The following is a 27,259-nucleotide window of genomic DNA, read 5'->3' as shown; positions in this document are numbered from 1 at the left end:
CCGAGAGCAATATACTCCACCGTAATTGGTTACCGTAGTTCCTCACTGAAAAATGCCAATTATATCAAACTCGCGTGCCGCACTAACATTAAACTTCAAAATGCTACATAGGCACTGAAAAACCTTTTTGACAGGCAATGGAAAAGCCGTTTATGTCCTCCACCAGCCTAAGTCTAAAGCAGCATAATTATAGACAGGTGAGGATCAAATGAACCACTCAAACTATAACCTTCATTAATAAACAAAACTTTAAAAACTAGCTCTCCTTTATTCTCCCAGATTACAAAGAATTGTAATAGAATCTTTATTCTTAATGTACTAATACATTTAAGTCTTGCTCACCCTGCTTTACACACAAGCAGAACTTCCCCTCTGATTTGTCTACTGGGTTCCTTGACATTTATGATGTTGGTTGTTCTCCAGAAGCAGATCGTTTTCAGATTTTATCACCAAGATGGACTTTGATGAGATCTCTTGTTCTCTGAACTGAGTTATATTCATGGGAATTAGTTAAATGGGTAAAGGAAGTGTAAACCATTTAGATCTTTTTGTAAAAATGATTAAGCCTTATTGTTCCACTTTACAAATATAATCTACATTGATTTGTATAACCACGGAGGTATGTGTGTTTAACATAGTGCCCTGATAAAGCTTTATCTAAGTTCAAACTCCCGGATCCATATGGGTTAAAGAACCTCTGCCTGGTGTCCTGACTGGCCCTGCAGCTCAGAGGTCAGACCCATTTCCTGGTCCCTGTAGCAGCAGGTGCAGATAAGGAGGTCTAGGGGTCCTGTGGGGATATCATGGTGGATCTTCTTCTTCTTCTTCTCTCGATTAGTCCTCCAAATGTCACAGGTTCTCTGGCTGAGGTCAGATGAAGGCAAACCCTTGAATAATGTGTTACAGATGTGACCTGATTCATGCCTTAGCTGTTAGAACCTTTTGACCTGTAAATGTACACTGTAGATCCATAAACAAAGACCATCTGGTGCCACAGAACACGTGAGCTAAACCTTAGCCAAGTTTCATATGCTGTACTATTCTACCAACATCACTGCGATAAACTGGGTTTTATGATCCAAACAAACACAAAATAAAGAAGGATCAAGGAGAGGAAGGTGAACAATTTAGATCTGAAAAGTTGTCGATTTTTTTTTTTTTTTATAAATAAAACCCAACTGTATTTGTAGCTGGAACTGGACAGAATAAATTCTTACAATGCATTAGATTAGATTACGGGTTTGAACACATCAAGCAAGCTTAGCATCAAGGAGCAACTTGTTTAACTGGTCTGATGATGGTTCAGTTTCTCATTTTCTTAATGAATAAACCGCCTGGTTCTCTGAGAGGAACCTCCTCCTGTTAACGTGAGGTCGGTAGGTCGGGTCGCAGGTGCCCGAATCTTCACACTCGCTGCTCGAAGAGTCGCTGGAATAGAGAGCATTCACGTCGAAGAAGCAGTCTCCATCTTGGAGCACCTCCTTCGCCCTCTCCTCAGCAGCGCTGTGCTGCAGGCTGGGCTTGGCCCGCCTGGCTGAGGCTCTTCCCTCAGTCGCCTGCAGGATCTCCTTTGCACTCAGCCTAGTCAGGCCCACATATGTCTGCAGAAGTTCCAGTTGGGTTTGAGATGGAGGCCTTTGCTGGTGTTCCTGAAGGTAGGAGGTTCTGAACGATGAACCTGAGGGGAGTTTGGACTGAAAAGTTCTGCTATTTAAGGTTTGTGGATCAAGTTTGGAGTTCTGAATTTGCTGAGAGGATGGTGGAAAAGGACAGCGGTCCTCCCCAAACGGCTGTGATTGAGCCTTTCTCCGGGACTTCAATGAGAGTCTAGAGGCGGTGTGTTGACCTGGAATGCTGCAGGATCGCATAGATATGTGCTGGTTCCCTGGAGCTATTTGCAGGTCATGGGAAGAGTTCTGGTTTCCTGATGTCTGGAGAACCGAAGAAGTCCGAGGCCTGGAGCTACATGACGCTACTTCAAGCAATGTGGAGAAGTGGTCAGCTGATAACTGCTTTGACTCGGGTGTGACGTGGTTCCTGCAGAAAGAAGCAATGTCCACCAGCCGGACGACCGGAAACTGCATGGTAGGCAGAACAGAACCTTCTGATGCTTCAGATCCTAGCCTCTGTTTACCTGCAGTGTTTGCAGCTTCTGATATCTGGAGATGGGTAGAAGTGTGTGATGGAGGAGGGGGATCAGAGGAAGAGAAGACAAGGTGAGACGGTGTCAGGTCCTGTGAAGACGAAGGCGTTGATGAGGAAGACTGGAACAGCACTGGAGACGAGGAAGCGTTGAGCTGCTGCTGTAGCAGCTCCTCTGAGCAGTCATCAGGACAACCTCGGAGGATGCTCTTCACCCATCGCTGATGTTTGGAGCAGAACTGAGGAGAGGAGCTGCCATCTTCAGGACGTTCATTGGTTTCCTCCACACACTGCTCCTCATCCCCACCATCTCTTTTTCCGTCTTTCTGAGCTGCTTCCTCTCTCTCTGGATGCAGACGTTCTGAACGATCTGAGCTACTTACGCTCTTCAACAACTGAAGGTCCTCTGGACACAGACAGGGACCAACCTGCAGGTCTCCTCCATTGACATCAAGCAGAGGTTCTCCTTCAGACTGGACCTGGCTCTTTATGGGACATCCCAGCAGGGCGGTTGGAGAGCAGGAAGTAGAAGCACCTGATGAGCAAAATGGGACATTATACACACCTCTGGATGACCAGCTGACTGACTGAGATAAAACAATAAAAGCTTAGTATTTAAAATGATGCCGTGATGGTACCAGATACAGGTACTGTTGGGTACCGACAACAAATCCCATCCCTATTGATGGACAGATGTTTGCCTCGGTAGCGTTTCTTACCACAGCTCAGCAGCGTCCTCACAGCTGATGGATCTGAGCCCTTTCCTTCCAGAAGAACCTCATTGTCTCTGTTCTCAGCGCTCTGGTTGTTCATTATCTGAGTCAGGTTGGTCAAACAGGCAGTAATCAGAGGTGGTTCTACTCCATTTCACCAACCTAAAGGTAGCATTTTTTATCTAAAGCAGTAAATACACCAGATGCGTAACAGCGCGTAAGAGCATTAAAGTGGCATACGTGTGTATGTTTGAAAACAGAAATTTACACCAGACACTGAAGAGAAGGCTCCACAGCAATGGGTTCAGCATCGGGTCTATAAGAAAAGACTTTTGACCTGTTAAATAAACTAAACATTACTATGTATGACATTTATAAACTTTTAAGTAATAAATGATCACCTAAAAATCAGCATCTTGACCAATCTGATGAGAAACCAAATATGTATTGTGTTAGCATTTCAAAACTACTAACATCTGCTGATTGGGCGGTAATAACTGTAACCTCTCAAAACCCACCGGGTCGCAGGCGACCCGTTTTAAAGCGTTTACAATTAACTCAGAATGCATGAAAATTACACTGGTAAAATGTTTACCAATATAGACATGTTAGACATCGTTAGAAAGCTTAGATTCTTCATATTTCAACTACCTAGTTCATTATATGGACATAGTGAGCACCAAAGCATAATTATAGCAGCATGTCAAAATGTAGCATGACAAAGCAGCCACAACAAGTAAGCATGTCTTAATTACTGCTGTTCAAAAAAGACTTATTTATGAGAAAAATATATACAACTTTGAATCATGTTTGAATTGATGCAGCTTGGGTGTTTCACCCAATTTTCTTGTATATATTCAGAAACTAGAAGGAGTTCGCTTTCAAATAACGTATCACACATGTAATTGGGGCTTAAAGTTCCTAAGTTATTTGCTTTTCCATTTGGGTATGCAAAATGGGCAAACTTCCCAGAAATGAGGTGGATATTAACATGTTAAGCAGTTTCTCTTTTCTTCCTGGCCCAAATTGGAGCGTACACATGTCTGAAATTAGAAACTTATCCTAAATTAGGAACAGCGCCACATATCTAGAGGCCTATTACACATCCAGTGTAAATCATTTAACTGTTTAAATTGATAAACTGTCAGGCACATAACTTATGAAAACATGCATAAATGCTACTCTGCTGCGCTTATGCGCCGTAACGCACCCGGTGTATGCCCCCCTTAAAACTGAGTGAAACCCTGAGCAAAACCAGCACCTTGCAGATTAAGGACTCTTGAGGGGAAACCTTCTGCAGCTTCTGCAGGTAATCCAGAAGTCTCTCTTCCACCTTCTTGGCATAACGTTCTCCATACTGTTGCTCCAACTCATTCTAGGCGACAATAGGGGTCAATCAACAGCAGGTTAGACACTTATTTTACTTTATGTTCATTTAATTCCCTTTAACTTTGAGGGATCTAGAAATACATCCGATTGCAAAAATATTAAGAGCTTTGTGTTAAGTTAAACTTAAGAAAGAAATGGGTGATGTTTTGATGCATAGATTGAGATAATCAATTAATTTCTTCCTTTTCTGTTGGACTAAGTCCCAAATTAGTACAAATGAACTGTATCACATAACAAGATGGTCCTCAAAAAAACAAACAAAAAAAAGTCCTCAATACCTGATCCATTTAAAATGGCTGTTGGTCTAGAATCAGAACCTTTTCTGATTCTCCTTCAATTATTGAAAAAGAACAGATCAATTACTCCAGCAGCAGCACAAAAATCAGGAGTCTTTTAGAAGAATTACTTTCACACACAGTGATGCAGCCAGATAATTTTAGTGAGAGTGGCCTGACAGGGTCTGGTGTTCACTTAGGGGTGTCTGAAAACAAATAGGCACCAGAACCATTCAAGGTTGTTCTAAACCAAATCATACTTTACTGACAGGAAAATGAATGAGAAAAACATCTGTATTCTTCACGTGAGGACAGGCAGTACAGATGTATGAATATGTGCATATTAATATTATTCTAGGCTTTAGGATGATTCACCCTGAGTTAAATGTAAAGTGGACAATCCTCTTTAAGCCTTAAGTTCCAGGAGGATCATTTTATCTGCCGGCAGTGCTAACCTAACGCCAATGTGCGTCCTCTTCCTTAACATCTGTATTTCCAATGGTTAGCTTTGGTTTCAGCTCTTCATTGAGTTGAAAAAGCTAATGGTTTTGGAAGTTTATAAGAAGAAAAAGAAGAAGGCGGCCTCAGAAGAATGAAATAAGATCAGAATTGAGGGATTCTTTTCCACAACACAGGAAGAGCAGCTAGGATGGACATTCATAATTACATTTCCAGAAATATTCTCCACTTTAATAATCTTAATATTTAACCAAATAAGATTCTCATAGTTATTACACACAGTTGTTATTTATCTCTAAATACATAATGGAGTCCTATATAATATGCAAGCAACTTCTCCCCCATAAAACCCAAAAACAAGTTCTGAAAAGAAAAAAGCAGGAATCCTATATTTGCCAACTTCATTGTTAGTATATTAATGTAAAAGATTAACTCCTGTACCGTGATTGTCGGTTAATGGTTAAGATACCAACAATATTTACTTAGCTAAAATATTCCTTTTGTGAGAATCACTGCTGCCCCCCTGTGGTTTACAGATGAACTGCTTGTTAGAGAAGAGGTTAAACTGGTCCAGCTCTCATAATGGTGGCCAAGTTTAAGCAAGTAAACCAAAGATTAAACAGGTTTAACTCAGGTTTACACAGGACAGGTTTGAGAAGTTATAAGTAGAATAATCTAAATTTGAACAAATTAATGCAGATTTTAGAGGTTTTCCCATGCAGACTAACCTTGATATAATCTTTAAGCCTCTCCTTGTCTATGGCGAGGCTCTGTGCCAGACTCTTGAAGTCTGCGTGGTTCTTCCGCATGAGGAACATTTCACGCTGGCTCTGAGGAACAAAGACAACCAGTTAATATTGGACCATCTGGGATTTGCTTCAGCCATGAACCATGACAACAGCGACCAACTTCCATTTGGATGCTGCCTTTTAGTAGAAACATTTCTCCTGGCACTTTGTCTAGACGCCTTCACCTGATCACAGACTACCTCACACACATCCAGTGGACTCAGAAGAGGTCAGACAGAGATAATAAACCATGTCAAACTAATATGCCTCAAACTCTGCTAAATGTAGTTTATACAGCAAAGTGTTTACTGATTTTGCTGCCCCTTATTAACCCACGTATACACTTCATCGCTCATTTGGGTTTTTAGTACAAATACACCGATCAGAGATTCTGTGGCTCATTTACAACCTTTCTGCTCCAAAAAAGTTATATATGCAATCATAGTGTCTAAATTGTGGAGGAGCGGACAGATTGAACTGTCCAACAATAAAATGTTCACTTCTTTATTTCCATGAAAACAGAGAAACTCTCTGTTTTGGTCGTGGTGGGTTTTGATGGATCAGTAACAATATAGCTCTACTAAAACATATCCTTTAAGCCAGAGGTCTTCAGCAGGGGGTCCATGACCCCTAGGGGGTCCACGCAGGTACAGCATGGGGGTCGCAAAAGTTTTTAATTGATTAGACTTTTTTTTTTATATTCCCCCTGCAATTTTTTTCCCCTGAGACGTCTTTAAATACACATTAACATGAATTCAACACACTGTAGTAAGCAGATAAATGGAGGCAGAAGATGTCTTTCAGTCATCAATGCACACATTCAGCGACACACAGGAGCTCTTTTAAGCTGGGCGCCGTTTCATTCACAACACCTGTCCCATCTACGGAATATCAGGATAAGAAATACTTTAATAATCCCAGGGTGAAATTACTTTCATTACATGACACCATCTGTAATAGAGTGACTATAGGACCATTTTCATATAACACTATTTCATACAAGATATATATAATTAGGGGGTCCCCGCTCCATCTCGCCATCAGTTTGGGGGTCCTTGGCCTGGAAAACGTTGAAGACCCCTGATTTAAGCGATAATGAAAATGGTATCCTAAACAGTGCTTTCAGAATATATAGCAAACTTGTCCAGCTTAATATAAATGTTTGGCAGCAGTTCAGTAGTCCGAAAGAATTAACAGATATTGAAGGACTGGATCCGATTGGATCAGCTCAGAGAGAGAACTGGCAGTTCTAGTTCTAGTCGGTGTAACCCAAGAATCTTCCCCAGGAAAGTGTCTGCTATCATAATGTCATTAAGCTGAAGGCTAGCTGACCTAAATGGGTCCCTCTGGGTTTAGTGGCTCAGATACCTACACACTGATCTTCATACTGGGGCAGCTTGCTCGGGAAGAACTGGATGATTTTGGACATGATGTGGACCATCCCTCTGCCCTCTTTCAGCATCCACATGATTATCTGTAAAACAAAGACAGCAGAATCAGGAGGGCATCCATCTTCAGCCACAGTTTGGGTCTGAGTATGTGAGCTCCATCTGTTCTCCTACCATGGTCTTCAGACCAAACAGGATCTTCATATGTTTGATAGCAGGAACCAGTCTGGGTAGAAGTCTGTGTGTGGTGTCCAGGAACTGCACCACGCTTTCGAATTTCTCCATTTCTCTGTTCTTCACGATGAAGCAGATCTTAGCAGAGAGGATCCGCAGCCTGCAGGGATCCTCTGGGCTCAGAGGCTGGAGATCCAGGTCAGACCAGCTGGAGACATAAAGATCTGCAGAGACACAAAGCTCTTCCTGCTTAATGAACTCAAGCTCCAGGACACATCCCTGCAGGTTTATAGCATTCTATGGCTGCCTGACGTCATCTAGGATTGCAGAAATATTAAGGAATAAGAGAAACTTCTGGAGATGGTTTAGTTGGGACCTTGAGTCAACACAGTAAACCCAAAGACAGGTCCTGAAGCTCACCCTGTTGGACATCCATGGCTTTGTGCAGTCTGGGTGAGCTTGGATGGAGCCAGCTGGTAGTTCTCCTCTGTCCATCAGATGCTTTATGCCGGCAGCAGGTCTCCCTGCAGTCCGGCTGCCCCCTCTGCCTCCGCTCGGACATGTGGAGACATGCTGCAGTTCCTCTTCAAACTAAATTCAAAACCTTGCGAATTACTTCCGCTTCAAATACACCGCTCAATTTCAAAATAAAAGCTCGTTAATTTAAACCTACTTCTTTTTATTATTTGCAGCTCTTATTTGCAAACCGCCATCTACTGGACAAGTGTGTTAAATCATTAACATCTAAATTCGGATGGGTTTTTCTAAGATACACACTGTAACAATACATATAAACACTACAGTAAACATATATACGTCTGTGAAAAGGCAAAACATGTCACCAAATTTTAAAATTGTGCTTCTTGTTAACTGGTTTAATTATTTTAACCCTGCATGGTTCAGTTGGTGCTTCACTTTGCTGCAGGGACAGATGAATCGACAGTAATGTTATTTCTATTTAATTATATTCTATTCAGCATATATCCTTGCGTTAGGACCATTCATGTTTATGTCTGTTAGTATATTGCTTCCATGTTCCTAATGTTTTTTTTCTCTCTAAATAACTTGTAAATGCAGTTAGGTGACATTTCCTTGGACTAAAGGACAGTACCAGGGTCTTGTCCAATTCGGGCTTTTATTGTGAAGTTCAACTTTCTCCTCGTGTGTGGAGGACCCGGAAGTGATGGTTGGGAGCTTGCCCTAGCGGTCCCAGCTTCTCGAGTTATTCTTAATCAGTCCAGCTTGTCCCTGCATCTTTGGACCTAAAGGTACCATGAACATTATCGTCTGACCGGAAATACTTAATTTCTTTAAAGCTTATGCGGTTCGGTGACTGAATGTAGGGCCCGTTTTTTATTGTAGCTGACAGCCATAAGTACGGTGGCCCTGGACCTATTTAAGGGTGGCTTCAGTCACCCTTTCTTTGGCATTAGCCACCCTATAATTATTTTGCGATTTAAAAAAATTTTTTTTTTTTTTCTGTATTTATTTTTTCCTCATATTTTCCCAAAACAAATGCAGTAAAGCACCGAATAAAAGCCATAAAGAAGACAAGTTAATCTGAACAATCATAGGCGTAACTTCCTTAAGGACTGGTAGGGGGACTGTCCCCACCAATATTTTGTACACGTATTTTGCTTTCGGTGCTGTGTATATCTGATTAAAACCCCATTCATGCCGCTCCTCAGAAAGAAAATAAAAAAGTTCTCCCCGCTGCTCACCGTCCACAAACCCCGACAAAAAACTCAGAAAAAAGAATCTGTTGCCTCTCGCTTTCTCCCCATCACCCCCCTCCAACCTCTCCCCATATGAGTTGAAGATATCCGCGGGTGACGGGTCGGGTTCGGTCGTCATCCTAACGGGTTCGGGCGGGTGCGGGTTGGTAAAACTCGACCCATGCAGGTCTCTAAGCTACACTACATTCAGTATCGTTGCCATAGAAACAGACAACAGCGCCAATATATCAGAATTATACTAAAACACACGCAAATAATTTCCCACATAAAAAACAGGAATTTCAGTCCATTACAGTTTTCCGTTTTTAGAGGGTTGTTTATTTTGCGTTTATTAAGTGATGGCTGTGGTATATTAGCTTTCACTGCTATAAGCTTTCGCAGCAGTGATTGATTAATTTAAACACCTGCTCTACTGATGGTCTATCGGAGTTGGTGTTTAGGTCGAACATAAAGAACACCTTTTATTTGAAGCTTCTTGTAGCTACTGTTTTAATCCCGGCTTTACTTAAAACTTTTTCCTGACTTTGATAGTGTTGCCATTCAGTAGCAAGCACTGCGCCCCTTTTTCTTTTATATGTACACGTACATTTAAGATTTAGCGTGTTATGTTGACAACTCATGAGCAAGCTGCTTTTTGCAATCTAGCAGGAAGGTAAGGATAGGATCTTGCAGGTGTGACGTCACTCTGCAGGGGGTCCAAAGATAAAAGATTTAAACAATTTTGGCATTGGGATTTCAGATTTAAGGGAGTTAGAAAGTTCACTTAGTAAAAGTGCAAATAATAAATCTGATTACCGATTACTTTTAAGCTGGTTGAACATACTGCGACAGACTGGTGACCTGTCCAGGGTGATCCAACCTCTCACCCAGAACGTGCATGGCTAGAGATATGCACCAGCACCTATTGATCCCACTGAGGGATAAGGTTAAAGAAAATGGATGGTTGAACATAGTCCGCTCTCCCAGATTCTATCAAATCAGTATTGATATCCTCAGGGGCGGATTTAGGAAATTTGGGGCCCTAGGCAAAGACAGGCAGGGGGCCCCCTGAGAAGAAAACCTATAAAACAGACCCATTCTACGGATAGAGAAATGTTAATAGAATAGACATCCATTATTTGTTCTAGGTTTTGTCCCTCTCTTCTTGTCCCTTTTTCCTCTCTATTTATCAGCGTTCTGATGGCATTTTAGCCAAAGGATTTTTATCAAAAACATAATTAATGTGCACAAATAAGGAATAGTTGTATTAACCATACATGGAAACAGAGTTTTATGGGGCCCCCAGAACTTGGGGCCCTGGGCAACTGCCTAGTATTGCCTAATGGTAAATCCCCCCCTGGATACCCTGCTGGTGGATGTTCTTGACAGAAAGACGGAGTTGCTTAATCATATTCTTCTTAAGGCCCCATAAGATCTTGTCCGAGTCCTGGTTTAAAAGTAAATTAATTTTAAAATAAATCAATAAATGTCAATAAATGTTCTACAAAATTGATATATTTATTTGATTTCTTTGATTTGTACTATCTGTTTAGATTTATGTGATATTTTTTGCACAAAATATATAACTGAATATTGTAACAGTTATGTTTTCAACTGTAAGCATTAAATTGATAAATGTTATTCGCATTTTTTTGGCTTTATCCTTTCCAACAACAAAAAAAAAGGCGTCGCGCAGGTAGCTCCCTTTCCTTATGAGCCGTCCCCACCAACTTTCAACACAAAGTTACACCCTTGTCTTAGACAACGCCTTAGCAGGTGCACTGATCTTCTAGGGGCTGAGCCACCCTTGTCTCTTAAACCTAGAGACGCCCCTGCTGACAGCCCCGGTGAGCGGGGTTGGATGTTGAGTTGTAGTTGGCTAAAGTGGCGTTTAATGAATAATAATCTGAAATAAATACATCTATCGGACATAGTATTATGAACACTGGCAGGTGAAGTGAACAGCACTGATTATCTCTTAATTTGCTCCTCTTAGCAGGTCTGATGCAGCTGAAAAGACCAACAGAATTCATAGAACACATTAAAGGTCGATGTCTAGACAAGCAATTAGAATATGGATGTGCTCTCTTCATCCCCTGACATGGGAGTTGGCTCAGAGCTCGGCTCCTTTTTACAGTTGCTTTTTGTATTTCTGCTTCTGTCTCCTTGAACCCCAGTCTGAGCCTGGTTCTGCCGGAGTTTTCTTCCTGCTAAAAGGGAGTTTTTCCTCTCCACTGTTGCTACAAGCATGCTTAGTGTGAGGAATTGCATCCGAGTTAATGACTTGATGCAATCAACTGGTTTTCCTTAGATAGAAAACTGAATCAATTTGACTGCATTATCTGGTGAAATGTAAAGTGCCTTGAGATGACATGTGTTGTGAATGGGCGCTCTATAAATAAACTGAATTGAATACGTGCTCTCTTGGTATAAAGCCAATTATATAAAAGTGTATAAACTATACTCCTAAACAATGAACTCTGTACATTAAACCTCTATCAAATATGAAGAGATGGAAAGCCTGATTCTGGTTCTGCAGAACATCCTAAAAGGAGAGTGTGAATCATTTCTTCTCCTCTCCCTTTCCCCCCCCTACAGCCTCACTGCCTGCTTCGGCTGCAACATGACCACCAAGCCATGTGTGTCCCTGCTCCTGCTCCCCTGGACCAGAATCAGGTTCTGTGCATCCAGAGCCCCCTGCTGCACATCCAGAACATTGCTCCAAACAACTGCTGCCCCTCACCTCTCAGTTTTCAAACGCTCTTTGTCTACCAACATCAAAGTGCGCTCCTACCTTCAGTACGTCAAACGTAAGATCAAGTCCCCCCCAACCCCCCCTTACAACCATGTGTGCCAAGTAGGAGACCCCGTCCTGCGCTCTCATGCCGCTGCAGTCGACCCTGCAACCATAACGGGCCCAGAGATCCAGAAGGTGATTGGAACCATGGTAAAAGTGATGAGGAAGCTAGAGTGCGTGGGGCTGAGCGCCCCTCAGATTGGGGTACCACTCCGTATCCTGATGATGGAGTATTCATGGAAGCTGTTTGAGGAGGTTTCTCCTGCAGCCAGGGAGGCCCGCGGACTGTCTGTGCAGCCCCTCAGGATCTTTGTGAACCCTGAGCTCCGGGTTCTGGACAGTCGAACAGTGCTGTTTCAGGAGGCCTGTGAGAGCATCTCTGGTTTTTCTGCCACGGTGCCCCGATACCGATCGGTGGAGGTGTCTGGTAAGTTGGTTTATTAAAACACATCCTGGTCAAATTTGGCTTTATCAGTACAGATGCTTTCATTGAAGTTCCTTCTGATTTTTAATTGTTTCTTCAGGACAGTTAGTCTAAGAAATGAGCTCTTCATGGGTCGAGTAGCAGAGTTGTTTGCATTGCTCTCGTTAAAAAGCTGCTAAATCCTTTCAACCTTTCTGTTTTCTCAGGTCTTCTGTTGTTAGACTGTAATCTGCTGTAAATCTGTCCATCTCAGGTCTCAATGAACGTGGTGAGGCGGTCACATGGCAGGCCAGTGGCTGGTCGGCTCGGGTCCTTCAGCACGAGATGGACCACCTGGACGGGGTCCTTTACATAGACCGCATGGACACCAAGACCTTCATCAACATCAGCTGGCAGGAGCTTAATGAATGACAGACTTTAATCCTTTAATGAGAGACTTTAATCCCTGTATGATGGACCAAACAGGTCATATGTGAATATATAATAAAATGAGTTTGATGAATCTTACGTCTAAATGAGGCCAGAACGTGTTTTGGATCCGTTAGGCTCAACCCAGTGAAAAAGTTGATTTTTATTAATTCCGCTGGTGAAGAGGAGTGAAAACCATAAAGTAAATTCACCTTCTTTTACCAAATTCATTGAATTCTAGAAAATATCCGACATTAAAATGTGAATTATATAATTTTTTTTTTTTAATAAAGCACTTTAAATGCCGCGATAATCACATTTAAAGAATTTTAATGCCAATTAAGGCCTTAATTTAAAAAATAATAATTTAATGATTTTTAATGACCTGCGGAAACCCTGTAACAGGTGTGTTGGAAAAGAAGATGCACTTCTGGTTGGTTTAGAGTCTTTTCCTTAAATAAAATAATTGATAAAACATTTTTCCTCAGATTCTTACATTTTTAAAGCAGTTCTACAGAACTTTCAGTTTGGTAGATTTTGTCTCCCTTCAGTGGATAAAAGCTGTATTGTTTTGTGAGAATTAGCATTCCTGAGGCTCAACATGGTGAAGACCATAGCGTGGTGAAATCCTGATCCCGTTAACCTGCAGGTGGATTGAACTACATTTCTGTTTCCTGTGGCTGTGGAATAGAAGTTGAGGTTATGAATCTTGTGGCGAAACAACGTGATATGACGATGTTAAAAATAAGAAATATTTATGATTTTTACATTGTTTCTTTTACAGTATTCCTGTCCCCTAACACCCACCTCACCTGACCCATCAGATTCTGAATATCAGCCCTGCACAATTTGTGCAAATATACAATCTAAGGGAAATTTAGTTGCATGGACTTTAGTCTTTAAAACGAACGGCAAAGGGGGAAGTGATGTATGCCATAAAACAGTCTGAAGTTCTTTTGCGTGGCAGAGATACTGCCACCCTCAAAGTTATAAGTCGACATATATTCACAAAAGTCATGAAAATATTTTATGAAGGTTGTAAGTCACTAAGTGAGGGTTTAACAATTGTTTTAGGATTAGAAGCATCTAATAGTTGTGAAACAGAAAGATAAAACACGCCCCAAACAGTGAGAGCACCCTTTTTACTCCACACGATGTGCAAACAACAAACAGAAGCACAGACGGTTGTGCCTTAAGCTACAGTGGAGTGACCCAGGAGTCTGCTGCTGCCCCCGACATCCCCCATCCTTCCAAAAAGAGGAATTACGATTAGTACATGGCAACATCTAGGTAACAGTGAAACAAAAAGAGGCAACATTCACATTTAAGGCACTGATTCAGTTGAATGTGTCTCATTAGTGCAAAACTTCTCAGAAAGTAATCAAACAGATGTGGATAGGTCGAAGGTTTGGCCGCAGCTGCATGTAACAGGATTTTTGTACCAACACTGGCTGCAGTACTCATTTCCACAGTAATGGCACAGAACCAAGGGCTTCCTGTTGCAGAACTTCCCACAGGAGCAAGTCCCCAGCGGGATGGTATTATGCGATGTTCGGCAGAGTTTCCCTTGGACGCACTGGCTGCCGTGGAAAACCTTACAGGTGTGACACAGGAGCCGGGGGTCCACCTTAGCTGAGTCGCAGTGGTAGCTGATTGGTTCCACCTTTGGGCTTTCTGAGGCGGCACTGTGGTGGCCAATGGTGGAAACTGCTGGAACTCCGCTGCTGAGACCATCAGGAACTTTGAGGTGTCTGCTCTGGGTGGGGTCGTCAGCCGACTCCTCCACAGTTTGTATCCTGTGGCCTTGCACTCTGCATTCAGCCAGCAAGAGACAAGTTATATCGTGGAAGGCGTTGCAGTCAAAGCAGCGATGAAGACGAAGAGGACGATCCCCAACGCAGTCGCAGAGGGAGCCGACATCAGTTTTAACCCTGTCCCTCCCTGGAACTCCCATCTCCTTCGAGCCCAAATGATCAAATCGGGGGTCTTCATATGAAGGTTTGCTTCTACTTCCTGGTGAAATTGGCCCGTTTCTGGGTCTGTGGGCACCAGGGGGAGTCAGATTGTCTTGATAGTCTCTGGTAGATGTCGGCGGGTCTTCATCATCACTCATAAAGTCCTCCTGCCCACCGTTAATCTGCTCATCTCTGTACATATCCACTTCTACATCAATCTGCTCCATCCCAGCTGGCTGCTTGACTGAAAGCTGCATCTCAGTGTTGTCAACGGCGACCTGCCCAGAGACAAAAAAACAACGTTGGATATTTGTATTCAAAATGTTAAAAGGAGAAGAAAAACTGGGCTAGTTAAACCAAAGATGTCAACAGAGGAGAGCAGCTGTGTGGGTCTTGGAGTTTCCTATGTCCCAAATATATTTCAGAATGGTGGGATGCAATTTGAATTTTTAATCAAGTTAATTGCAGGGTCTGTAACTAACTAAATGGCATTTTAAATAAAAACCATATAGTGGAAATAATAAACCAACTTTTCGATTCAAAAAAACAATTTTCTCCTCAGTTATGGAATAAATAATGATATTAGCACAACATATATTTATTGTTTTTAAAGGGCTCATAGAATGATTATATAGGGTATTTGGTGCTGGTCCTTTGGTCCCAACATTGGTTGGGCTGAAAGTGGCATATATGCTGTTCTATGAGCCCTAATGCTGAAACGACAGGTTTTCTTCCTTTTATGGTATGCTCATGAATATTTAGATGAGCTGTTTGCTGATTGGTTGGTTTACAAGGAGCGAAGCAGCTGAGCAAAGAAGCATCATAGCAATAACTCACTCACTTAAACATCTAAATTGTTGATATGGTAGGGTGACTGGACGTCTTTTTCACAGACATCTCTTTTCATACCTAAGAAAATGTCCGGGGGAAATTTCAAAATTGTCCAGGATTTTTGTCGACTACAGTGCAGCACAAGGTTGAAACACACCGGGCATTCGAACTGAGCCGTCAGCTCAGTTCAACCCTTAGACGTCACACAGAGGAACCAGCTGCTGGAAAGCTGTGATGTAAGCAAGCCAGCCCTCCCACATGCCTTTTTAAAACCTAGCATGTTGAACTAAACGTCCTCCTCCACCTCATGGATGTCCGCCTGCAAGGGATAAAGTCTACCTTCACGTGAAGTCCTTTGCAAGTGACGGTGTTAGCAGGCGAACCCAGCTACTCTTCCTGCAATCCGGACCTCTGATTACAGTGCACGTAACGAAATTCTTGCCTGCTATGAAGCAGACGAGAAAACTGGAGTTTTAGGCCTTGGTTGACCAAAACTATCCTGCAGTTGCTAAGGACACGGGACCACCCCTGCTGTGTGGACCCTCCTGACACCGCCGCAAGTTATCAAATTGATTAAAGCCCCTCAAATTCCCTTGTTATTTGCATCAGACTGATTCAAATCTCCCCGAGAGCTGACCCGGCTTTGGAAACAGACTGATCAGAACCATAAACTCCCCCCTCCTCCCATCCAGAGTCAACGCACAGTAAAAACTACTTCCATTTCTTCCCATCTGATGCTAGATTAGGGGGCTTTAGCTAGTTAGGTTTTGCATGTGTTCTATTGCTACTCTTGATTATTAAAGCTGATGGTTCAAATGAAAGATTTCTAAATGGAAAACTGGATTCATTAAGGGTGTGTGACTGAGAGTAAATGGCTGTGTTTTAACTGTTTCTTTTGTTTATTCTTTCTCTCTATTGTCCTGGAATGAATGTGCTAAAGGTGAACTGACAACCTTGTGTCCCCTTATTGATCCCTCGTTGCAGTTACGTTGTCTGGGGGCAGCCATATTAATTTGTTTTACGACCCATTGTGCTCCTTAGTACTGTTAACTCCACCTCCTTTGACCATACGGTGAAGGCTACCATTTAAGCTCCACCCCCTAGCTGACTCTTAAGTATTATCTAAGCTAACCATCTTGCTGCAGCGCTGTATTGCTTAATGTAGGGCTGAAACAATTAATCACATTAATTGAGATTAATCGATTATTGAAATAGGCGTCAACTAATTTAGTACTCGATTAATCGTTAACTGGAGTGTAGAGACTCTGAAACATGCCTTTAGCTGACAGAGCAACCCGAAATTGAGGAGTAATTGTACCAAAATTGTGGGGGGAAAAATGTGTAAACATTTTGCATTTAAGATAGATTTCTTTAATCTGTCAATATGTTCTATCCTCAAGTGGAAAGTTTAAGTTTCACCTGGTTTCATTTCGCAAAAAGTCTTCTTTAAGCAATCTTTTGCTATCCAATTATTTATCGACTAATTAAAAAATAATTGACAGATTAATCAATTTGCAAAATGATCATTAGTGGCAGTCCTCCCCGACTCCATCATTAGCACACATACCTGCAGGACGTGTCCTCTCTGCCTCTCCTTCACCACGGCCAGTTCATACTGGGTGTCTCCGACACGTTTCCCCAGAGCGCCCAGAAGGAGGCGACACTCGCAGCGAGCAACGAAGAAGGCGCAAGACATGCGTAGGAGGTCTTCCAGTGAAGCAGGGCTAACTCTGGGCGACTGGAGGCAGAGCTGCTGGGCCGGGCTGGGCCGATAACCCAACAGTCCAAACAGGGTCTCCGTCTGAGGCATTGAAAGCACCGGGCTGATGCAGTGGGTGAAGGTACCGGAGTACATCTGACACAGGTAGGAAAAATTGGAATTATTTCATTTCTGTGAAGAGATAAAATAACTGCTTTATTCATTTTTTAGACTACCTTAATGACTTTGTACTCATTCCTCCAGGGACCCAGGTACAGGTTCAACGCTGCCTGCTCCAGGACCTCGAAGGCTATAGCCAGGCCCTGAAGGCCTCTTCTGGATTTCCTGCTCCTGCCGTAGGCTCCAGACGGAGCTGCCGCTGCCCCTACCTTCAGCGACTCCTCCATCACCCGGAGAGGATCCAGACCAAGACAGTGAACCTCGCGAGGATCTGAGTCCTTCAGCAGCCCCTCCACCTCCTGACACAGAGTCTCATCCTTGCAGGCCAGACTGGAGCCACGCCCCAGAATCTGCTGCTCTAACATCTGATCGTAGGCTCTCACCAGATCAGCGGCTCTCTGTCGAAGGGCGCACATCTCTGAGAAAAACAAAAGGGTCACATGATCTGCCCCCATGAAGTGTCAAAACAACACAAAGCAGAGCATCATTAGAAAGTGTCAGGAGTTCCTTACTTTTCATCATTTCTTTCCCAACATAACCTGAAAACTGTTTCAGGCATTTATATTAAGGCTCTCAGTCAACCTCCTCTGACTGGATGTGCAGGGTGGTTATTCTACTGGAAGGTTAACCTCTCAAGTCTTCTGCAGACAGGTTTATTTCCTTGGTGGTCATGGATTTAGCTCCAACCAGCTTCTCACAGCATTGATCAACTGGGAGCAGATCTGGTGGCGCCGACACCATTGTTTGGCTTTCCATCTCAAATAGAGCACCATGACTCGCTCTCAACCACAGTAAACCGAGCAAGAACTGGTGGGCTGGTTTGGAAACACGGTGAAGCAAGCTGCGTGAATGTTTACTGCATTGCCTCCCTGTATGTCGAGCTCATTTAATATATAAATCACTTGATTTGATAAACATCTACAAAATATTTTATCTGGTCAAACCTCAATTACATATATCTAAAACTTCAGCTTTGACTTATCAGAACATTACGGTAATCTATGATGGTAATTACAGATAGTTAAACTTACAGAATTTTTTTTTAGCTTCCAATACCTGCAGATTATTTGAGACAGGGAAATGAAATGTAAAACTACAAAATGCCAAGCGAACCATGTAAAACATTAATTTCATTGCCATTTGTTTTTTTAATTCTCTGCGTGTTTGTAGTGATTTCTATATAGATTTAAAGAAACTATGATTTGGCTTCTTTCTTCCCACACTCTCATTTTGAACCATAGCTGTGAAGGCCATGACTAATACTGAGCTGCAGATCTCTGTAGCTCCTCCAGAGCCCCATGGTCATCTTTTGTGCTTCTCTGATCAAAGCTCTCCTTGTTTAGCATGTCCATTTAGTTGGAAATCTACATAGCATGTCCTTGGAAAGTCAACAAACAGGGACAATTTAAAACCGCACTCCACTTAAACCTGAACAAACACCTTCTTCTTCATCTAACTGCCAGGTTCCTCAGTTCTCCTAACTGTTGCTGGTTGTGGAACTGATTCAATGACACATCTGGACTGCTGTTATCGATTAAATGACCTCTGTAGAGGGGTTTTCTAGAGGCATCAGAGTAAATAGAAAAGAATAGAATAGAAAACCCTTTTAGAAAAATGTCTTAGAATAACATAATAGTGAAGAGTTAAAAGATAAACAATAAAATACTGTACTGAAAAGGGGTTTAACGATATAAAACTGTGCATCTGGAGAATAAATAACCAATATACAGCTATGGACATTTGAAAATAGCAGCAACATCCAAGATGTGCAAAATGTCTGCAGCATGTTATTTAAGGGCCTAAGACAGAAACTGTGCAAAAATCAGCATGAATGTAACAACTTATTGAAATTGTTGGGAACAGTGGTGGTTATAAAGTCTTGCAGCTGATGGGAGGAAGGATCAGTGCTAATGCTTCCTGGTGCATTTAGGGTGCAGCAGTCCTTTCCCTTAAGGAGCTCTCCAGCTCTGCAACAACTTCATGCATGGGGTGGGAGACATTATCCAACAGGGATGTTAATATAGTTAGGATTCTTTTCTTTCCCACCTCCTGCACCGAGTCCAGTCATAGAGCTGGTCTTACTGATGAACTTATCAATCTGCTTTCTCTCAGCTACAGATTAGCCACTGCTCCAACAGACAGCTCCATAGAGGATAGCTGATGCCACAACAGAGTCAAAGAAGGACTTTAGGAGCGCCCCTGCACTCCAAAAGAGTCTGCTCTGATCAAATAAGGTTAAATACAAATGAACACTGCACCTTTCACATTTTGTTCTGTCTCTTCACCAGTTTTGCTTTACTTTGTTTAGCTAAATTGACAGAGTTTCACAATTTTAACAGAATTACAGTAAAAAAGCATTTATGGGTTATTTTTCATGACATCAACACCCTCATTATCTTCATAAAATTAGATTGGCTTCAGAGATTAAAAGTAAAATCAGTCCAGAACAACAGCAAGATAGGCCAATAACAGCTGCCCGCTGTCAGATCCATTAAGTCAGTCCCAGAAGTGAAAGCGATAGTTTCAATCTGTTGGGGAACAACTTAACTCTGAGCTGTCAGTTCAAACAGCCTCGAGTTAGCATTAGCTTAGCCACAGTTACACCAACAGCCGTTAAAGTTCGTCTTTAAGGCGTTACCGGGGATAAATCACACATTTCTCCCCCTTTGACTCGAGCGTTTCTGTCCCGAAATGTTTACCTGGTTCTTAGTGACAAGAGTCGAAATAAAGTGTCTTTTGAATCACGGTGTTTTCAAGCCGAGGAAAAACAGGAAGCTGAAGTTGGATTCTGAGTGAGAGCTAGAGTAAAGGAATGTTCCCTGTTTTAAGAACTTACTTTCATATGAACTTAGGTTTATAATTTAATCAAACATGGTCAAACACTTATTGACCTTGACATTTGGGATTTGGGAATAAAATGAAAATATAGCCGAATGATAGAAATGATTTTGGCATCATTATCACATTAGTAAATAAACACGATTTATCATTAAATGTTTTTTTTTTTCCTTCAGGTAAAATTGCTCCTTGTGATCAACAGTTACTTTATCAGTCAAAACTGGTCTTTTAATGAGAAATTCATTAAATTTCTCATTCATTAAATAATACAGCTCTGAATACAGAGCAGTAAGGACCGTGTGATGAACTGTTCTCTCTTTGCAAAGATACGAAAATAAAGTGCAGACTGAGTGAAATCCATCAATCTCTGTTTAATCAACTGGGGAGAATCGTTGAATATTTTTTCCCACTACACTGACTAAACTTTTGCATAAAATCCTGATAATGTCCTAAACAGGGATTTAAAGATAACTATGGAAGAGGATTAGGGCCACTGAAAAAAAAAAGTTAACTGATTTTTTAATTTCTCAGAATTCTGACTTTAATCTCAGAATTCTGACAGCTAACAAACATGTTAGCATCAAGCCATAGCCATGTCTGTTTTAATGACCTTCTGCTCTTCTATTAATGAGGGGACCCCTCGGGCACATCAAAAGTTGCCTAATTCCGTCATTTTCCACCAATGTGTCACTGGCCCTCTCAAACACCTCACATCTTTGTCAGTGAAGCTGAGTGCTCCCACATCTCTTCCTTCATGGTGCCCATCTACATTAAAATCCAAAATTCTGAGATTAAAGTCAGCATTCTAAGAAAAAAGTCAGAAGTCTGATTTTTTCCCCATACTAAATTGAAATAAAAATGTAAAATCAGTAAACTTTTTGTTTTTTTTCCAGTGGCCCTAATCCTCTTCCATAGATAACAGACATAGTATTATTGGGTGTTTTTCTCTGCTTGAAACTGCAGGCAGGAGTCGATAGACTTAGAGGTATCAGACCAGCTTACATTCTGGGTCCTGGCCTTTCAAACCAACATCCTGTTCTGTTGTGTTTTGGAGTTATCACCTAAGCATAATCAATGTTCCCAGTGCCAATAAAGATTACAATTATTCCTGTTCCGATGTAGATCCACCTCCTAGAGCTAGAACCCTATCTATGGATGAAAATCTTTTTTATCTATATCTATTACCAATTAATCAGTTTAAAATTAATAAATATAATTAAGATATTAAAACCAGCTGTGTTTAAAATAATTTTTTGGTGCTATTAAATGATTTAATGTAGATTTGGGAAGATTTTAGACCACAGCGAAGCAAAAGTAGACTGAACCCCATAGAACTGTCAAACAACGCTACACCGAATCGGAGGCTAACTTCAGCGCCGATGAAAGTTTTAAGGTCGATCCAAAAGGAAAGTTAGTTCATCTCTTGGACCCTCTATGCATTAAAGGTTTGGTTCCTGCTTGTTCACACGGGGATCTCAAGACAGATTATTTTTTCCTTTTTCTCAAAAATCCTCGGTTCATCTGAAAGCTAACAGCACCATTAACAATAAACAGTTCGGTTATGAGTCCAAATGAACACTAGACTCTAAAAACATAACAGAACCTTACCTTTTCTTGCCTAATGGGCCGTTTTCATATGTTTAGTTGATACAAAAAATAATAAACTACATTTCCTGGAGTCACTGTCAGCTCTACCGTGGAGGAGGAGGTTAGCGACCCACCGACTCCTCTGATTGGCTGGGAGGGTCACGTGCTTCGGTTATTTCCCAGCATAAAGCGCGTGCTATTTTTACCAAAGTATCCCGGCTCAGAACACTGGGTGTACCTGAAATACTAAAGGAAGCAGTTGTTGTTTTAAACTTTTTAAAACAATTTTTGTAATGCAAACTCTTGCAGAGGATATATGGCGACAAGTCCTCACAAAAAAAAAAAAAAAAGGAGGAAGCAACATGAATTTCACAATTTGAAAACTAAATGCAGCGTACCAAGCATGGGAGTGTGGGTTTAATGAGGACTAAATTATAACAGTGAATGAAAATAAGGAAATATAAATATTTACAGTCAAGTTCAATTTCTGGGTATAAGTTAAGGAATTGTGGCAAGTACCAGGGGCCCAGGGTAAGGCCAGTGTTTTTTAAATGAGGGCACTGGACAAAATAACAAACACACACACACACAAGGTGTGACACTATCCCTGTGGGGACTTTCCATTGACTTCTGTTCATTTCCCATTCATGCCTATGGCATAACCTTAACCCTTACTCTAAGCCTAACCATTACCTACATACCTAACCCTAAACGTAACCCAAACTCAATTCACAACTTACTGATAAACCTGCCCCAACAGGAGGTGCGTATTTCACCCCACTGGATCAAGAGATTTTAATGCAGAATTAGAAAAGGAAGTTAGATAAATTAGAGTGACAAAGTGTTAAGCTACAAAGCAGAGGGAGATGTTGTAGGAGAAGATTGCTGCTAAAGTTAATATGTATGTTTATATGAAGTCCTCAGTAGCAGTATGTCGCAACATGTAAAAGGTAGGCACTCGCCTCACTGTTGTTCCATTTGAAGATCACTAAAAGAGGATTCTTCTTGGTCAAAATCACATTCCTGGTCAAATTTTAATAACAAATTTGTCAAATTACATTTTTGGAGCAGAAAATCAATTCAAAATCTGAAATAAATAAAAAAAATTACTAGTAAGATGTGAGTTTTATATACCTAGAATTCTTTATACACTTTAGGTTACCGTTTGGAAATTAATCTGCTTGATTGAATATGTATTGAATATGTACTTCATAGTCAAAATGATACAAATGCTGACCAGTAACAGTAGGAATGTGGAGATCTGATATTCATTTCTAGACATCCAGTTTTTTTATTTTAGATATAAAAAATGTAATTTTGACATGGTAAATGTATTTTGGATATCAGAAATACATTTTCAGACAAACTAATACATATTAAAACTGCCTGCCATACTCTGTTGTAACCAAGATGAAATTACAGGGAAAGCTATTTTATTGCTTGAATGGTAGTTGAACAATCTAATATATTTAGCTGCAGTCCTCTGTCAGTAGGCAAAGAGGAAGAATAAAAACGTTCTAAGGTAGGTCCTATGCACCATCTCGTAGGGATCCTCCTCATCCTTATTCTGTCTTCCGATGCAATAATTCTATCCAATTGTACAATAAATACTAAGTGGCTTTTTGCAGCCACTTCAGATGTTATCACCCCGTTAAATGGCCAGTATTAGCAGTTATCATACCCATAATATGGCTTCAGATTGTGCCTCCTACCTACCAGTGGGCTCAGTAGGTTATTCTCACAGAATTAATCCTAAGCCTAAAATAATTCAACAGTGCTCAATGGACCATTCAGAAGTTTAGAAATCCTTCTGTAACAAATGCCATCATTAGATTTGCAACAATTAAGTTGCAAAGGTCTTGAGAAAGCTCTTTACTTTTACACATGAGATGTTTCTTGTGTGATACCAGAGACACCTTTTTATAGGCCATTATTTGGGATTCTAACAGACAAGGGGCAGGATTGCTTCCTAATTACTGAGAGATGTTGGCTGGTGTCTTTGGTTATCCATGCCTTTTTGCAACTCCCTTCCTTTACCTGTTCAATAGTTTTTCCCTTTCCCTTCTCACATAATTAAACATAACTTAATATCTGGACATCTATGGTTTGGTCTCTTTGTATGTGTGTATTGAATGGATTTTCACCAACATTTTGGTGTAAATGTCATGCCAATAGCACCTCTAGAAGTATATTGACTTAGAAAAATGGTTGACGTGTTTAATACTTATTTCACCCTCTGTATGCAGACCTGATTGTGTCATTGATTTGGGCTTGGAAAGATAGGAGGCTTTTGAGGATGACACCCAGACTCTTAACCTTAGAAGGGATTAATGAATTGTCAATTAATCAATTCAAGGAACTGTTAGTTTTGGAGAGAGTTCAAGGTGCACTAACAAGAATGAACATATTGCTTTTGAGTTCGAGGAAATTGGAGGCCAACCAGGACTTAATATCATCTAAGCAGCTGGAAAGGAAGGGAGGTGAAAAGAAGGAGTTAGGTTTACCAAAGAAGTAGAGCTAGGTGTCATCTGCATAGCAGTAAAATCAGGTTATGTTTCCGGAAAATCTTGCCAAGGGGTAGGAAATAGATGGTGAAAAGAAGGGGGCTGAGGTATTAGACCTGGGGGACACCTACAGTGAGAGGAGAGGGCTGGGAGAAAAATGATTTAAGCTGAATGAGCTGAGTGCGGCCAGACATGTATGACTTAAACCAGTCGAGTGGGGTAATGTCAAGAGAGTATAATCTATTGAGGAGGATGGAGTAGGATATGGTTTCAGGGGCTGCACTGAGATCAAAGAGGTGAGGAGGAGAGAGACCAGAATCTGCTGCCGAGAGGAAGGAATTTGAAAATTTTTAGGAGTACCGATTAAGTGCTGTGAAAAGGGCAGAAACCAGACTAGTTGTTCATATAGTTTATTGTGGGTTAGGTCAGTGGGAAGTTGAGAGGCAACTACAATCTCCAGAATTTTAGAAATAAAGGGCAGATTTGAGATGGAACAAAGAATCACAGATTAGAGAATTTTGGCTGGATTAAGAAAAGTGTGTCATGATTATGAAACTTAACTAAATAAGATGTATTTTCACACAGTATCAACATTTTTTAACTTTCCTTCTCTATATTGATAGATATATTGGCTCCCTGCCCTGCCTCAGTGACATGTAATTCTTAATACATTAGGTCCAATATGACATTGGTTCACCCTTTGCAATTCAATTCAGTTCATTTATATAGCACCAATTGCACAGACCATTCAACCAGATTATACAGTCAGATTGGTTCACATTGTTCTATCTAAAGAAAACCAGCTGATTGCATCGACTCATTGACTCTAAAGCGATCCCTCACCCCAAACATGCTTGTAGCGACAGTGGAGAGGAAAACTCCCTTTTAACAGGAAGAAACCTCCACCAGAACCAGGTTCAGTGTAAGCGGCCAACTGCCCAGGCTGACAGGGGTTCAAGGACATAGACACATTAAGAAGCAGAGATACAAAAAGTAACCGCCAACCAATTATGTCTAGACCCAATTATGTTCACAGGTGGACCCGTCCACCTGTGAACATAATTGCTACGCAGCCAGGCAGACGAGCTTCAAGCCAGCTCTCAAGTCAAAGGATGAAAGAGAGCCCATACAGTTAGTCACAGTAAGAGAAACGGGACTACACTGAAAAACAGGCCAAGCTCCAACATCTATAAACAAAGGTATTTTTTGGAAGCAGCACAGCTGACATTTCTCTTTGGAATGGTGTCACAACAAACAGGAGCAGACCAGATGAAGCTATTATGAGAAAAAGCAGAGAGAACATAAAGTTAGAGATTGAACAAACAAATACTGCTAAATGGGAGAACGGAGATAGAATGCATCAGAATGATGAAAAGGGGTCCCTATGTCCTCCAGCACTTTAAGCCTATAGCAGCATAACTAGAGAGACAGGTCAGGATAACCTGAGCCACTCTAACCATAAGCTTTATCAAAAAGTAAAGTTTTAAGCCTTGCCTTAAAAGTAGACAGGGTGTCTGCCTCACAGATTAAAACTAGTAGTTGGTTCCACAGGAGAAGAGCCTGATAAATAAAAGATCTGCCTCCCATTCTACATTTAGACATTCTAGCCACCACTAATAAACCTGCAAATTGAGAGTTAAATGCTCTCTTAGGAACATAACGTATAATCAGATCCATGAAATAATATGGAGTTTATCTATTTAAGGCTTTATATGTGAGAAGGAGGATTTTAAATTTTATTCTGGATTTAACAGGAATAAAATGGAGAGAAGATAAAATGGGAAAAATATGATTTTTCTTTTAAAATTTTAATGTTTTTTTTAAGCAAAAAACTACAGCTATCACTTCAACTCCTCTTAGAGGAAACAAGGTTTAAGAGTATTTATGGGAATCTTCCAGAAGCACATTTGTGAGTTCAGACACTAATGCTGGAGAAGAAGGCCTGGCTCTCGGTATCTGCTCTTAGTCAGGTCAGGACTCAACTTTATGATATTTTAACAATGAATCGGCTTTCCTCTTTATTTACACACAGTTATTACCTGCAGGATCAGGTGTTTATAAATTCTGAAAGCAAAAGGACTAAACGTCCCTTCCTAATTATGATTAAAATTAAGAAAAAAACAACAACATATGAACGGGGATTTCAAAGAGGATGTGTTAGGTATGTTCTTATATGATGTTTGTACCACTGATGGTGGAAGGGGGCTGATATAAAAGCGGTTCTGTGGGAGGAGGCTGACAGCGCCGCTCCTTCTCAGGTTGAAGGATGGGGCCTGCTGGATGGACCATGTTCCTTTGTTCTTGCCTTCTGCACCTTTTGCGTGCAGAAGACCACGTTTTGTTTACCCATGGATGTTCTGCGTTACAAAGACATAACATATCACTTATAGAAACAATTCAACCTCTCCTGGCAACTAAACTAATGTGCAGATCATATTTACAATATTATCAGTTTTTCATCAAGTCAGCTAATCATCAATAATAAACAGACTGATAGTTAACAGAAGAAATGTTGCATTAACCACAGGCTCAGATTCAGCAGAAAAGAACTATTTATTTCAAAGATAGGCTCTCTCCACTAGATGGCACCGTTAAACCCTCTGTAACCTCTGCAGGAATCTATAATCTCTTATTTTCTATTTTAGAGATTTATCATGATTTATTTAACTCTAAATTATGCACAAGTGGGCCAAGTCGAGTCGAACTGGTCCAACGTGAGCTGGGAGCATCATCACAGTATCAAAATGTTCATATTTCTCAAAATAATTAAATGTTTTATGTGAATGAAAGGAGTTTAAATCTACCTGCAGGATTAAATGCATGATCATTATCATTTATAAATTAGGGAAAAATCTGATATAAAATAATTTGACAACAGAAAATTGTCTGGAATGCAATTATTATTGCATCCATATATTTTCTAAAATCTTTAGATCCTAAAAAGGAGTCTGAATATTCAGCATGTGAAAGTAAAAATATGATTCATTTTCTGT

The 27,259-nt window shown here is 41.0% G+C and overlaps 3 protein-coding genes across 4 annotated transcripts; 1 reads left to right on the top strand and 2 right to left on the bottom strand.

The window, feature by feature from the left end:
* Window positions 1–1,163: 1,163 nt before the first annotated feature.
* LOC119789139 lies at window positions 1,164–7,957 on the bottom strand. Its single transcript, XM_038293924.1, has 7 exons — window positions 7,749–7,957; window positions 7,329–7,552; window positions 7,139–7,240; window positions 5,707–5,808; window positions 4,117–4,230; window positions 2,862–2,958; window positions 1,164–2,677 (listed from the first exon to the last, which is right to left on the bottom strand). The coding sequence occupies exons 1-7, from the start codon at window positions 7,888–7,890 to the stop codon at window positions 1,311–1,313; spliced, it is 2,148 nt and encodes a 715-aa protein (XP_038149852.1). The 5' UTR covers window positions 7,891–7,957; the 3' UTR covers window positions 1,164–1,310.
* Window positions 7,958–8,499: 542 nt separating this feature from the next.
* On the top strand, window positions 8,500–12,779 carry pdf (peptide deformylase, mitochondrial). Its single transcript, XM_038293960.1, has 3 exons — window positions 8,500–8,596; window positions 11,642–12,267; window positions 12,518–12,779. Exons 2-3 carry the CDS (start codon window positions 11,667–11,669, stop codon window positions 12,673–12,675), a joined length of 759 nt encoding a protein of 252 aa, XP_038149888.1. The 5' UTR covers window positions 8,500–8,596; window positions 11,642–11,666; the 3' UTR covers window positions 12,676–12,779.
* A 1,016-nt stretch (window positions 12,780–13,795) lies between these two features.
* spata2l (spermatogenesis associated 2-like) lies at window positions 13,796–21,928 on the bottom strand. Of its 2 annotated transcripts, none has more exons than XM_038294016.1 (4): window positions 21,849–21,928; window positions 17,394–17,755; window positions 17,026–17,313; window positions 13,796–14,905 (listed from the first exon to the last, which is right to left on the bottom strand). In XM_038294016.1, exons 2-4 carry the CDS (start codon window positions 17,751–17,753, stop codon window positions 14,054–14,056), a joined length of 1,500 nt encoding a protein of 499 aa, XP_038149944.1. In that variant the 5' UTR covers window positions 17,754–17,755; window positions 21,849–21,928; the 3' UTR covers window positions 13,796–14,053. The 2 variants fall into 2 exon arrangements, with proteins under 2 accessions (XP_038149944.1, XP_038149945.1); XM_038294017.1 differs by lacking the exon at window positions 21,849–21,928 and adding an exon at window positions 20,037–20,144.
* Between the last annotated feature and the right edge of the window lie 5,331 nt (window positions 21,929–27,259).

This window comes from Cyprinodon tularosa, unplaced genomic scaffold (assembly GCF_016077235.1).
Source record: "Cyprinodon tularosa strain WSP-4 unplaced genomic scaffold, ASM1607723v1 ctg332, whole genome shotgun sequence".
NCBI classification, from domain to species: domain Eukaryota; kingdom Metazoa; phylum Chordata; class Actinopteri; order Cyprinodontiformes; family Cyprinodontidae; genus Cyprinodon; species Cyprinodon tularosa.
This window is presented reverse-complemented; position numbering and strand designations above follow the sequence as displayed.